General features: G+C 41.8%; 5 protein-coding genes across 5 annotated transcripts; 2 read left to right on the forward strand and 3 right to left on the reverse strand.

Moving 5' to 3' along the window:
• Positions 1 to 140: 140 nt before the first annotated feature.
• LOC129787576 (pre-mRNA 3'-end-processing factor FIP1) lies at positions 141 to 2,179 on the reverse strand. Its single transcript, XM_055823289.1, has 4 exons — positions 1,812 to 2,179; positions 682 to 1,732; positions 463 to 613; positions 141 to 392 (listed from the first exon to the last, which is right to left on the reverse strand). The coding sequence occupies exons 1-4, from the start codon at positions 2,025 to 2,027 to the stop codon at positions 257 to 259; spliced, it is 1,554 nt and encodes a 517-aa protein (XP_055679264.1). The 5' UTR covers positions 2,028 to 2,179; the 3' UTR covers positions 141 to 256.
• Positions 2,180 to 2,457: 278 nt separating this feature from the next.
• Positions 2,458 to 3,988, forward strand: LOC129787642 (40S ribosomal protein S8). The gene is made up of 4 exons (XM_055823370.1): positions 2,458 to 2,560; positions 2,933 to 3,039; positions 3,218 to 3,620; positions 3,836 to 3,988. The coding sequence occupies exons 1-4, from the start codon at positions 2,557 to 2,559 to the stop codon at positions 3,943 to 3,945; spliced, it is 624 nt and encodes a 207-aa protein (XP_055679345.1). The 5' UTR covers positions 2,458 to 2,556; the 3' UTR covers positions 3,946 to 3,988.
• On the reverse strand, positions 3,958 to 5,420 carry LOC129787598 (m7GpppN-mRNA hydrolase). Its single transcript, XM_055823315.1, has 2 exons — positions 5,216 to 5,420; positions 3,958 to 5,145 (listed from the first exon to the last, which is right to left on the reverse strand). Exons 1-2 carry the CDS (start codon positions 5,303 to 5,305, stop codon positions 4,018 to 4,020), a joined length of 1,218 nt encoding a protein of 405 aa, XP_055679290.1. The 5' UTR covers positions 5,306 to 5,420; the 3' UTR covers positions 3,958 to 4,017.
• Positions 5,421 to 5,569: 149 nt separating this feature from the next.
• Positions 5,570 to 13,626, reverse strand: LOC129787664 (uncharacterized). The gene is made up of 4 exons (XM_055823389.1): positions 12,914 to 13,626; positions 5,981 to 6,792; positions 5,786 to 5,921; positions 5,570 to 5,721 (listed from the first exon to the last, which is right to left on the reverse strand). Exons 1-4 carry the CDS (start codon positions 13,530 to 13,532, stop codon positions 5,585 to 5,587), a joined length of 1,704 nt encoding a protein of 567 aa, XP_055679364.1. The 5' UTR covers positions 13,533 to 13,626; the 3' UTR covers positions 5,570 to 5,584.
• LOC129787665 (uncharacterized) lies at positions 7,288 to 11,711 on the forward strand. Its single transcript, XM_055823390.1, has 2 exons — positions 7,288 to 7,913; positions 8,151 to 11,711. Exons 1-2 carry the CDS (start codon positions 7,332 to 7,334, stop codon positions 8,820 to 8,822), a joined length of 1,254 nt encoding a protein of 417 aa, XP_055679365.1. The 5' UTR covers positions 7,288 to 7,331; the 3' UTR covers positions 8,823 to 11,711.
• Positions 13,627 to 13,920: the final 294 nt, after the last annotated feature.

The raw sequence follows: 13,920 nt of genomic DNA on the forward strand, positions 1-13,920 counted from the left end.
CGCCCGTCAAGGCCTACTGTTCTACTAAATTCAAACTCCTACCGTTAATAATTTCGATTGCTAAAGAGATACGAAAAAATTATTTTCTTGATTATATTAAATAAAAAACACTGAAAAAATATATTTTCCATTCAAAATCGTTTTTTATCGTTTTCAGATGTGGTTTATTCTCTTACTCTCTTTTACATATTGAATTTCAATATTAAAATAATTTGATGACCGAAAAGTTTGTGTGGTACATACAATTCTTCCTTTTCTACTCACTATCATCTTTATCGCGTTTGTGGGATTTTTTCTTGTCACTACGACTGCGACGATCTCTAGTGCGACTTCTTGAGCGTCTGGATCGTTCTGATCTCTCACGACTGCGGGATCGTTCTCTGCGGCTGCTCCTGTTTGAAATAAATGAAAAACAATAAATTTAATAATATTCTAACAATTAGCTAAGATGAGAATTCTTACCTCTCGCGGTATTTAGATCTCCTGTCCTTATCTCTAGAGGGAGACTCGTCATCCCTATCAACGGGTTCTTGCTTGATCTCACGTTCAGTGAGCAAGCGATCACCGCGATCTCTCTCGCGATCCCGAGATCGGCTGCGACGTCGCTCGAAACCTTGAAATAAAAAAAAACATTAAAGTTCATAAAATATTTTTTTAGTAAAAAATATGCATTCAACTCACGTCTATCTCGCTCACGACGATCTCGATCCCTCTCACGTTCACGATCACGATCACGTTCGCGTTCTCTGTCGGCATCATCAAAACGCAATTGGCTCAACATTGGTGGTGGTCCGTGTCCAATGGGCTGGATTGGCATGGGCAGACCCAGGGGTGGTGGAACCATTTGTGGAGCGCTTGGTGTGAGTTCCTTTATTCCCGACGGCTGCCAGGCATTGTTGTTCCACTGAGAATCCTGCGTTGGTTCGTACCCATAGTTGTACGTTTCCTGTTCGTAGAATGGATCAACTGGTGGTGGATCTCCGGAGAAGTTACCAGTAATGGGTGCATCAAACTTCCCCCCAGCGCGACTGTACTCCCTCCTGTCTGCAGTCATCACTTGAATGGCATTCTCCTTAGCTGAAGGCTTCCCCATGAGACCATCTTCGCGGCGACTGGAAATCCCATTTGAGCCAATTACATCGATACTTCCTGTCATTTTGCGTCCTGGCGGGGGTCCTGCACGCCGCAAATTCCCAGGAATTGACGTGTACTTGCTATTGTCATTCGAAAGGGGTGTCAGGGTACGTGCATGTCCGGTTGTGATCCCCGGAACAGGACCTATAGCGAGTCCCTGAAGCCCCACACCGCTTTCATTGAGACGCATCTTCTTCTGTCGTTCACAGTAGGCCCTCCAGGTGTCTTCATTGAAGCCGTAGTTGAAGTAATCCGTGATATCAGCTCCAGGCATTCGCCATGGCTTCTCTTCGAGGGAATCAATACTGAATTCCGTCGCGGCGACACCACTAATTGTGCCCACACTCTCAAAATCCTCCATATTGAACTTCCCCGTGGATTGCTTGAGTTTCTCATTGACAGCAGCTGCATTGGAGGCCAGGAGATTCCCTCTTTGCTTTATGTTGTAGCTCAGCCCGGATTTAATGTCTCCAATTACCACATTTATATCATCATCATCACTCTCATCTGAATCCGAGCCATTCTCTCCCTTTTCCTTGACATTTGGAATATTTTCCTGCTCCTCCATATGCTCTGCCGCATCTTCCGGGACTTCCTCCTGAAATACAGAAGAGACCAAACAAATAAATCTCAATTGAAGCTCCTGCGAGCAAGGGGCAATAGGGATGGGGACTTACCATATTGGCCTGATCTTCATTGGTTCCATTCTCAACCTGGGATTCCTCGCAGGTGTTGGAATCTTCCTGCTGGAGACGTCCGTCCTCGCGTTTGTCATCAAACTCGTCGCGACTCTTTCCTGCCTCCCCCTCCTCCATGGCGCCCCTTTCTTCTTCTCCTTCATCCCCTTTTGAGCCTCCGTACAACCAGCTATCCTCATTTCCCTCCTCTGCCATTGGAAAATCTCGGAAAATTCACTTTTCTTTAAAAATTTGCGGAGAAAAAAAACAGCTTGGTTTCTCAAACTCTGTTTTGACAATGACGTTTCACTGTCACACAACTAAATATTAGGGATATTCACTTTTTCTTGAGGAGTTTTTAATGAGACCTTAATTAAATAAACATAATTCACGTTATTATAAATTAATTCGTTCAAATTAATTATTTTTTAATGCTTTTTATTGGTTTTTAATTTAAAAAGATATTAAAAAAAAATTTTACTTAAAGACCAATTAACTATAAGAAAATAATAAGACTATGTAGTTCTTTGAATAATTTCGCTGCTTTAATTTACGGTACCTTATTTTCATTTAGGTACACAATTTCTTTTTTTTATGTTTTCATAAAATTCATTGAATAAAGTATGCGTAAAGTCTGCGTAAAGTGAATACCCTTATCGCCGCCAGACTTATGTGAAAGCTCGCGGCGAAAAAGTATCTTTGACAGCGCCGTGTTTCGCTCTTTCTTTCCGAAACCTTTTACGCCATGGGTGAGTTTTCCGTCGTGAATTTTTGCAAATATCTCAAGAAATGGAAGAAATATGTTCACAATTTTATGTTTTACTGCATCAATGGAGTTTTATTGTGTGAAAAATGTTAAAATGCTGCGAAAGGTACAATGGATGGCTGAGATATCTCTTGATTTGTTCAATCCGCTAATAGCCATTGACAACGGAGTGCATTCCAGCTTTTACTGCTTTTATTGTGAATTTCACACGAATTAAACGATTATTGAGGACTACTGAAAATTCCAGTAAACTCCTGGCAACAATTGTGATCATATTTCTTCCAAAAACAAAGAAATCGGTGATAAAGTTAATTTGTTTTGAACATAACCTAAAATGTCTCGTTGGCTTTTTTAGGAATCAGTCGGGATTCGTATCATAAGAGGCGCTCCACCGGAGGCAAGAGGAAGCCAATCCGTAAGAAGCGAAAGTATGAGTTGGGACGCCCAGCAGCCAATACAAAGGTAAATTTTCTTTATAAAAACAAACTGTTTGTGTGGTTTCTGTGATGAGGATTTTATTACCTTTTGCGTGTCAACAGATTCTCAAAAGAAAAATGAAGAATAGGTCACCTGAGAAGAAGATTTCAATCTGTTTTCTTACATTGCAGACAAATATTAATTGAATGATTGTTTATTTCAGTTGGCAGCGTCTCGTGTTCACGTTGTAAGGACACGTGGTGGCAACACCAAGTTCCGGGCACTTCGTCTGGATACTGGAAACTTCTCATGGGCATCAGAGGGCACCGCCCGGAAGACTCGTATCATCGATGTCGTTTACAATGCTTCTAACAACGAGCTGGTACGTACCAAGACACTCGTGAAGAATGCCATTGTTGTGATTGACGGCACCCCATTCCGGCAATGGTACGAGAGCCACTACATTCTGCCACTTGGACGCAAGAAGGACACCAAGGGTCAGGATGAGAATGATGTGCTCACGAAGAAGCGCAGTGGACGCGTCATGAAGAAATACTTGGCGAGGCAGAAGCACGCTAAAGTAGAAACCGCCCTCGAGGAGCAATTCACGTCCGGACGTTTGCTTGGTGAGTCCTCCCTGATGAGATTGAAGTCTTTGAGAGACACAATGATGACAAATGATTGTGATTCGTCAATTAGTGGGTGTGTACTCGTTCTGAGTTTATCGCTCCTGACGAAATGTGATATAATCGTCATAGTTACCCTGAGTGTCCTCCTAAACTCAAAGCAGAGACTCTTCAAAACAAAAGAAAACAGTTTAATTAACAAATTTCCTTTACAGCTGCTATTTCTTCCCGCCCTGGACAACATGGCCGAGCAGATGGATACATCCTGGAGGGTAAAGAGTTGGAGTTCTACTTGAAGAAGATCAAGTCTAAAAAGTCAAAGTAAAACAACAACAAATGTGGACTAAATAAAATCGAAAGGATTTTAATTTTCTCTTTTCTTTGCTTTTAACACAACTTACAAATTATTGTGAGAATCACAGATTCGCGCAATGTCAAAACGGAAGTTGTCCCACTCCCAACACGGCGTCACGACGAACTGTGGCCGTGGATTGGGTTTCTTGCTGCTGCTACTATCCGTGATCTTTGTTTTGTTCTTTGCGGCGATGATTGGAGTATTTCTGGACAATACTGCGGGACTGGTATCCGGAGTACTGGTCGCTGTGGCGTCTGAACCGAAAAGTTGTCGCTTTGGGTTGGTCTTGGGGGCTTTGTCGCGTCTCTTTGGTTCCCAATTGTGCCCCATTGGGGTACCCTTATTTCCCCCACCGGGGTTATTCAGCAAACTCCCACCACTCATCTTATGCACACCGCTACCCCCGTCGCCGATCCAGAGATTCTCGATTTCCCCCATAGACTTGTGGCGTTGCCTCTTTTTCTCTCCTTTGGAGTTTGAGGGTTGTTGAGACTTCCCCGCCTTCCTGGCCAAGACCTCTTCGCGTCGACTGTGCACCCACTTCTTCAGGCGCTTCATAAAGGGCATAATCATGAAGAAGGAGTTGGCATTGAAGCCCACCGTTTGCTTTGTATCCACTTCAGTTTTACTATTCGGCAGGAGATCAATTGGGAACCACACGCAGCACTTGATCTCATTGCGAGTCCTTGGAGTAAACACCGTATCTTTGGGTACATTGCTCACAACGTAGAGACGCGTAAATTGATCATTGAAGGTGCTTTCGAAGAAGTCAGCAGCTTGAATGAGGTGGGATATGTCGAAACCAGTTTCCTCGAAAACTTCCCTGACAGCGCAGTGAACGGGATCTTCATTCTCATTAACCTTCCCCTTGGGGAAGCCCCAGGAGCTCTTGGCCCAGTACGATTGGACCAAAAGGACCTGACTTAGGTCGTCAGAGATGAGAATAGCCCCGTACGTTGGCACAGATAGCTTGTATTTCTTCCAATTGTCCAGGATTTCATCCAAATGCGGCAGTCGCACACGAAGGAAGGGCACATGTTGGAAGATTTGTGTTGCAAACTGCTTGAGTGTGCACGAAACCCCCCGGTAATCCTCACCACCGCAGTAGAAATCCAAGTAAAACCAATGAGCCAGCTCCACTTGGAAGCAAATCCGAATTAAATTTGCTCGCTATAAAAATAAGAGAATTTAATTATTTTCTAATTTCTTTGGGGAATTTTTTTTCTTTCACAATTTTCACCTCTTCTACGGGAACATTTATGATAAATCTACTCGCAAGGTCGTCCAGGAACTCTTCGTCAATCTGTAGGGCAGATTTTGCAGCACTCATCTTTTTCTTAATTTGTATTTTTTGCAGAATTTATCGGAGAAAGAATGCATCACAACACAAACTATTTTGATTAATGAATGAAAAAAATAAGCATAACCTCACTTTTATACGTTGAAAATCGTCGACTGTGTCATCCTTTATGGTTTCTCCAATGGTTGCTATAAAGATGGAAGAACTGCTCATGTAGCCGACGATGTTCTCTATAAAAATTATGTTTTTGAAAATTCAAAATGCAACGTCTAATTATAACCGTCAACTGCCAACTTTGTTCTAATTATTTTATTGAATTCTAGAATTGAGAGGATTTAGAACGGTCCCAACAATAATTGCAAGATGATTCTCCTTGTCAGCCACAACAAAAAGAAAAGGACGATTTATAGCCAATTCAACGGGTGTTTTGTAGTACGAAGAATATCCTGAAAAAAAAAAATTGTATAATAAGAATTGTTCTTGAATAAAAGAAAATGAATAAAATCTTACTTTTCAAATTATCATTCGCATGAATTCTTATGTTAACAGTTATCGCCTGTTCGACGTGCCTCGTGTAGATCCCCTCATCATCGCTCATGGGAGAGAAATTGGCACGCGTTGGTTCAAATATGTCCAGAATACCCATCTAAAAAGAAAGATTAGCATTAGAAGAAATATTGAGATTAAAATCTTTTGCTCACTAACATTTTGCAAATCATTGGTGAGCACAATGCGACCGTGAAGGAAGAATTTGGGAATCATTGCTTTGATCCATGTTGGCTGGAGGATTTCAGTACGGAGCTCCCGTATGTTGGGCACAAAGCGTGTCTTCATGGCAGCCAGAACACGATCGAGCCCATAGTAGTAGTCTGGGAGGATGAGGAGGAGATTGTAGTTATCAGAATCCAATTCTACTTCCAACACAGATGACTGAATGGAGTCGAGATAGGCAAATTTCATGATTGTATTGAAGAATTTGTAGGGAACTTGAGCACTTTCGAAGCGATTAAGGTAGAACAGATCAACTTCTTCCCGAGAATCCTCTGTTAGTTGATACGGGTGAATCTCATATTGAGGATTGGGTGTTGCGATGGCGTTGTAGTGGAGGAACGGGGGAGGTGTATCAATTTCAGGGATTACAAATTCAATCGGTGATCGTCTGCGTCGAATGAAATTAATCAAACGTGACTGCCTTTTGGGCTTTCGACGTCTTCGTCGTCCCAGAGCAATATCTGTTGTTGTTTCCTGAACAAGATTCCCTCCAGTTGTTGTAGTTTCCTCCGTGTCCCTTCCTTCGGTAGATGTGGACATTTCTGATGTTGTTGAAATTGTTGAGATTTCAGACGTTGTCTCCTCCTCATCCACAACACTTGTGGGTGGTGTGAACGTGAAGATGTACTTTGTAGTTCTCGTAATTCCAATTGTGGTGGTTTCTGTGCTCTCCAGCTCCTCAGTCGTTGTCTTTTCCGTTGTGGGTGTTGTCTCAAGTGCTTCCGTAGTTGCAAGTGTGCTCGTTTCTATTTAAAAATATAACAAACAATTAAAATTCTGCAGCTTTTCATCTCAAGATTTCAAAGAATGATCAATTTTTGTTATTGATCTAAGAAAAAAATCTGTATTCATTCATTTCTATTGTACAGATTGCAAATAAATTCAGTAGTAATAGAAAAAAAACTCGGATTTTCATGAAAATTGAAAATTCTTGAGTAATTTGCTTGGGTGTGTCTGGCTCATGCAATTTTCTCTTCTTCATTCAATTGCGTAACATGAAATTCAGAGGAAATGCACAAATTTAGAAAGTTACATAGCATCTATTGTGCACATTGCAGCGCATAATTCTGTCCCTTTAATAGGTGAGTTGATTAATGGATTAATTGATGATTTTCCACCCATCTAAGAAATGTAGAAAAAACCTCTTTTTTGTAACAATTACCAAAATTACTTTTTTTTCTGGAAAAATCAACGTTTGCATTCGCTGTCCAAACGTTGCCAAGTGCACATCGGTGATAAAGCAATTGGAGGGAAAAAGAGCAGCATTGCTCTCCCTTCGGATGAGATGCAATCGGATATGAATTGCGATGAGAATGAGACGGACAATAATGCTGGCTATATGGGAAGTGGCGATATGGATACTGATGATATCAATGAGGAAGAACGTGATCCCGGTGTGTTGATCTCAAGGCAAATTGAGAAATCAAGGGATATTATTGCTAATTATAAGCGAAGTAAGGTGGATATACCGCCCCGCAAGAGATTTTATCCCGCTGATGCTAAGGGTCCGTACCGCGTCTATATACGCAAATTGGTCAACAACAGGTCGATCCCCGAAATCTCGTTGACAAAAAAATTGACCGGCAAATATAAGTCAATCACTGCAATGAGGATGATCGTGAAGGAAAAACTATGCGTGGAATTCAGCGACCTAAGGGAAGCAAATGCACTGCCAAACGATACGGATTTCAATGTAGACTATCATGTGTACATTCAGTGCACAGGAGTGGAAATTCAAGGTGTGGTACCTTTTTCACTCGGGGAATCCTTGATTGTATTGCAGAGAGAAGGTGCTGGTCGTCTCAAGACGCAAATGAGCAAAAAGATTGAAATCATTGAAGTCAAGAGATTGTACAAAGTGGTCAAGGTGGGCAATGAAAAAACCGCCACGCCGATCAATTTTGTAAGACTCACATTTGCAGGTCAGATGCTCCCTGATGTGGTTGAAATCGATAAGCTTCTTCTACCTGTGAGATATTACACTGAAAATGTTCTCCAATGCACGAAATGCTTGAGATACAACCACACAGAGAAATTTTGCTATGCAAAGAAGAGATGCGATAAGTGCGGAGAAGTACATGAGAATTCCCCTTTATGTCCGCAGGAAGCATTCAAATGCCCTAATTGTGATGGAACATTTCCAGAAAAAGCCCATGATTGTCCAGTGAGGGATGCCATCCGTGCGAAGCAATATAAAGCCGCGGAAGATAATCATAAGAAGCTATATTCAGAGATTTTGAGGCAACAGACCCCTGCAAACGGTGCTGTGAGAGCAACCCCAAGGCGATCCCAGAACACCCAACCCACGAATAGATTCGAAGCACTCTCAGAGCCAGAAGATGAGGAAGAGGAAGAAGGAGCAGTGGGTGGAGTACAGGAAGAAGAGGCAAGTAATCAGGAGAGACAACGAAGGCAGAAGAGGAATAGAGCACAGAGATCATCAGAAGATATTGATGAATCCTACTGGTCCAGTCTGGGTGCAGTCCCAAAGAACAGAAGCTTTGTACAGCCCCAAGTAAGCAAAGCACCACAGCAACAGCGGAAAAATATTAAGAAGAAACAAGACAAACCATCTGAAGACGATCAGGAAAGCCAGGATTGGATCGATAAAATTGTGGATAAGTTCGTTGAGTGGATCGAATCTTTTGGACTGAGTGATGGATTGGTTGAAATGATAAGAGCTGTGGTTGCCCCATTAATCAAGAATTTAATAAGTGAAATGATACCAGCGCTAATGACCCGCATGTTCTCTGGCCTATGCGGCAAGAATGAATGAATTCGATAGTACATCTGAACGAGATGATCATGGAGTGCGTTTAAATTTGGTTCCGCCTGTTGGTGGTGATGGGTTTAGAATTATACAGTGGAATGTTAATGGTATAAGATCTAGATTGCAGGATGTATGTGTTCTTATGAGATCTGTTGGGGCTGATATTTTTGCACTACAAGAAACAAAAGTCACAGAACGAACAAATGTGCGTGTACCAGGATATGATATAATAAGAAATGACCGAACAAATCATGGAGGAGGGGTTATGATTGGAGTAAAAAGTCAGTTGAGATGGACAAGATTAAATTTTGATAGCCAGAGAATTGAGTGTATAGGCGTTAGGGTTTCATGGCATGATGAATCTTTTATAGTTTGGTCGATTTATTCTACAAGGGATAATGAGTTAAGAGGAGAAGATCTAAACAGCATTATAAGTGTTTCACAGGGAAGTAAAATTTTCTTACTGGGAGATTTTAACGCTCATTCTGAACTATGGGGTTCGCTTGAATCTGATAACCGAGGGAGCGCACTTGAGGAGTGGGCACTTCAATCGGACTTTGTTATTATGAATGATGGAAGACATACTCGAATTGCATGCCCTCCTAGGCAATCTTCAGTATTAGATCTCTCCTTTGTATCACGTCAGATAGCTCTAAGGTGTGAGTGGGATTTGGTGAATGACTCCCTGGGTAGTGATCATATACCAGTTTATTTGTTGATTCATGGACAAGCAGATAATTCGCAACCCGAAAACCCTACTGATGCTTTAATTTCTAACAACATTGATTGGAAGAAATTCAAACGAGAAGCTGCAAATGGTTTCAGTAATGCAAGAGAAAATTTTGATTGTGTTAATGACATGAATGCATTCTTCAATGAAGTGGTCATTGAGGCTGCTAGAAGATCAGAGCGACGATCTCAGGGTTCAAACAACAGACAATCTAAAGACTGGTTCGATAATGAATGTAAAAGAGCATGGACGGATAGGGCAGTCAAATGGGATGTTTTTAGATGTACAGGGTTAAGGGAATCTTTTCTGGAGTGGAAAAGAGCTGATGCAATTGCAAGAAAGCTTTTCAGAGAAAAACGCATCCAGGGGTGGAGGCAGAGATGTTCTAATTTTTCGTCAACAACCTCATTGCAGGAAATGTGGAGTATAGCCCGCAGCTTTCGAGGAGCCCGACGACAGAACAGATCAAAATTTAATCCTGAATGGATGGATGAATTCGCAAATAAATTGGCACCACCCTTTGCCCAGATGTCTCCACCTATGAACGATCAAGATCAAGACCCATCATTATTAAATTTTCAATATCTCGAACACGAAATATCCCATGTAGAAATTAAACATGCATTATCGCAAAGCAAGAATAAATCACCAGGTTTAGATAGAATAAGAACTTCGTTTCTATGCAATTTGCCGGTGTGTGGATTTGAATTTATGGCTAGTTTGTTCTCTAGGGTTTGGGTTGAAGCAAGTATCCCTGAGGTGTGGAAAGAAGCAAAGGTCGTACCAGTCCCTAAGCCAAACAAAGATTTAAATGAATTATCGGGGTATAGGCCCATCAGTTTGCTGTCGGTTGTTCGTAAAGTTTTTGAGCGAATAATTCTGAACAGGCTTGAATTATGGGTCAGCAGTAATTCCATAATCCCAGAATCTCAATATGGCTTCAAAAGAAAGCGTGGGGTCACAAACTGTGTCGCTGCCCTCTATACGAAAGTACAGATTGGGTTTGCACGCAAACAACAGACAGGATGTCTATTTCTTGATGTTGAGGGGGCGTATGACAATGTGTTGGTAGACGTTCTATGCAAAATGCTTCTTAATTTGGGCCTAAGTGGTAGGATTGTACAAATACTATGGGGTCTACTAGCTGAAAAGCACCTCAGTTTTGTTGTTAACAATACTATCCTTGCGAAAAGAATTGGTCAAAGAGGTCTTCCACAGGGGTCCGTGCTTTCCCCAGTACTATACAACATATATGTACACGAACTGGATTCTATTCTGCCGTCGGGGGGTTTCATGTTGCAGTATGCGGATGACATAATGATTGGCATCAGCTCACGGAACGAAGAGAGTATTGAATCTACATTGAACGAAGCGGGTCAGCAAATTTACACGAAATTAGGGGAGCTTGGACTTAAGTTGTCTGTGTCAAAATCCGTATCAATGGTGTTTTCAAGGAAACATCAAGATCCAATACTCGAAGTGTCCATTGAAAATAGAACCCTTGAATGTGTAACATCCTTTAGATACTTAGGTGTTATATTTGACAGAAAATGCCGTTTTGCAGCACACATTAGAGAAGTGGTATCTAAATGCACCTTGAGGATTAATTTTCTCAGAGCCGTAGCAGGATTTGAATGGGGAGCACACCCCTTAAACATGTTGATCCTGTATAAGACAACTATAAGATCAGTACTTGAATTCGGTAGCATTGCATTTGCAGGGGCAGCTGCGGGGCATATGCTTAAACTGAACAGAGTTCAATGGAAAGCTCTTAGAATGTGCATGGGAATCATGGTGTCCACTCATACACTTAGTCTTGAAGCAATAGCTGGTGTTATGCCACTTAGTTTAAGATATGAGTTTCTGAACACAAGATTTTTCGCAGGTGCGCTACAGTACCAGCCAACCCTTTGGGCTGATCTGACACTTCTTAATTCTCTTGATCCTAACAACAGACTTTGTAAAATCACTAGAGTTATTGAAAGTATGGGCTTAACGGCTGAGAACGTATGGGGAAACCCTGTTTCTGCTATCGTGAATGAGGTCAGCGTAAATATCTGTTTTGATGTGTGGGAATGCGTCAAAGATATTGAGAAGGAGCTACGAGCAAATGTGTCTCAGCACTACCTGTACGAAACTCTAAACCGAAGGGAATTTGATAATGCTCCTTTGTTTTATACAGACGGTTCACTGTTGAATGATTCTGCAGGGGCAGCAGCCTTTGAAGAACGTTCACGATGGCAAAATACGATTCGCTTGAAAACCCCATCCTCTAGTTACACTGCAGAATTAATGGCTTTTGTATTGGCTCTAGAACGTGCAGTTGAGACTGTGGTTGACGCGCCGAAGATTTGCATAATAACTGATTGTAAGTCCGCAATTGAGACTGTGAAGAACGCGTGCAAGCAATCAGGGGATCGAACATCTAAACTACTAGCTCGTATAGTAAGTTTAATAAGTTCTCTCGAAAATCGCAGCGTGAGTGTATGGTTTATATGGGTACCTGGACATTCACGAATACCGGGCAATGAAATCGCAGATACGCTCGCAAGAAATGCCACGGAATTGCCAACAGCACAAGATACGGAAGTCATGCCAGGTGATTGGCACGCTAAGTTCAGGGAGAAAGCAATTGAGAAATGGCAAACCATGTGGAGGGAAAGTGATAAGGGTAGGCATTGTTTCTCAATATTGTCTGAGGTTTCATTGAATCCTTGGTTTAAAGACAGATGGGACATGAAACGCAATGTGATTGTAAAAATATCTAGACTTGTATCAGGCCATACTAGAACTGCCGCGCATCTGGGCAGATTTAACATTGTAGAGACCGCGCTATGTGATGTATGTGGAGTCGTAGAAGACATTGATCACGCACTGTTTGACTGTCCCAAATATTCCCTAGGTAGGCAAAGAATTGTGGTCCCGGTATCAAACGAGAGTACTGCACGAAGTTCTGTTCTTCTTCGAAGATGCATAGTCGACAGGAACGAGCAAGCATTGTGGGGGTTAGTTGAGTTCTTAGAAGAGAGTGGTATGAATGTTTAGTGTGACGCTTTTATATGTTTTGTGTTAAAATTTCAGGATTCAATTGCTTGACCGCGGCCTCAAATATTCTACGAATGAGGGCCTTTTTCGCATCGGGTGGGTGGGTGGCGAAAAAAAAAGAAAAAAAAAAAAAAAAAAAATCAACGTTTGAAGGTGAATTCTTTTCAAAGCTCTTTTAATCTTTTGTTGGATATTTTTATAATGCAGCATTTATTGTACAGATTAGCGATAATATTTTCGATGACCCTCGTAGATCACAATGTTTATTTAAAATGTTTTTGTAAAAATCATAAAACTCCATCATTTTATTAATTTTCCTCACCAGAAATCTCCTGGGCAGTTGATGTTTCAATGGTGGTCACTTCAGCAGTCGTTGCTTCTGTTGATGCTTCCGTTGTTGTGGTGGTGGTTGCAATTGGTGTTGTAGCCATTGTGTCTGCTACTGATGTTTCCTCAGTGGTTGCTTCCGTGGTTGTTGTATGCATCATTCCACCTGACATGAGATCATACCCATAGAATCTCAGTAGAGTCTCATATTCAGGACGAATTGTTACATTCTCTTTGCTGAGACTCAATCCACTCAGAAGATTCTCTTGATTGTAGAAATAGCTCCGCAATCGTCGATGAATATCCCGAAATCCCACACGAATAATATCCCTCTCCCAGGGCAATTCCAGTGTGTCACGAATTTCGAGAGCACTATGCCCATCGGAGCCCTCGAATAGTGCTATGAGAACACTTGCGAGGCCACACGGAGAAAGCGCCACGTTATTCCTATTGGCCAGGGAATGGTAGTAGAGTATACGGAAGCCCAATTGATTGGTTAAGTCCACCATTTGATCCTGTGCCAGGAGGACACTACTCTCGAGAACGCAATACGAGTATCTCGGCGCCAGGGAGTGCGCCAGAAAAATCACCAAAAGTCCTCGAATCACTGACATTGTGCATAATTGAGTTCTCACATAAACTTTATCTCATCAGCACAACTCACAAAATCACGCACGAACCATTCTCGCAAATGATCAGAATCAAACTAACAAGCTCTCTCTCCCTGGAATCGTCTTTTCAATTCAGGTGCTATTGGGCAGCAGCAGGTGCCCTGAGCGGGAGAAATCCCACACACAGACACACAGCGATTAATTTTTTTTCAGCAGCGCTCATTCATTCATAAAAACCATTTACTATTTTCGATCAATCGACCCGCGTGTGGAGCATTGGTTGGGGGGGATTTTGTTGATGAACGTTTAAACTGCTCTTTTTGGGTGCAGAGCCCCGTGTGGAATTCGCTTCTCCGACGAGTTTGTCTTTTCCTCTCTTTCATCATTTTAT

Source organism: Lutzomyia longipalpis, chromosome 1 (assembly GCF_024334085.1).
Source record: "Lutzomyia longipalpis isolate SR_M1_2022 chromosome 1, ASM2433408v1".
Lineage (NCBI taxonomy): Eukaryota > Metazoa > Arthropoda > Insecta > Diptera > Psychodidae > Lutzomyia > Lutzomyia longipalpis.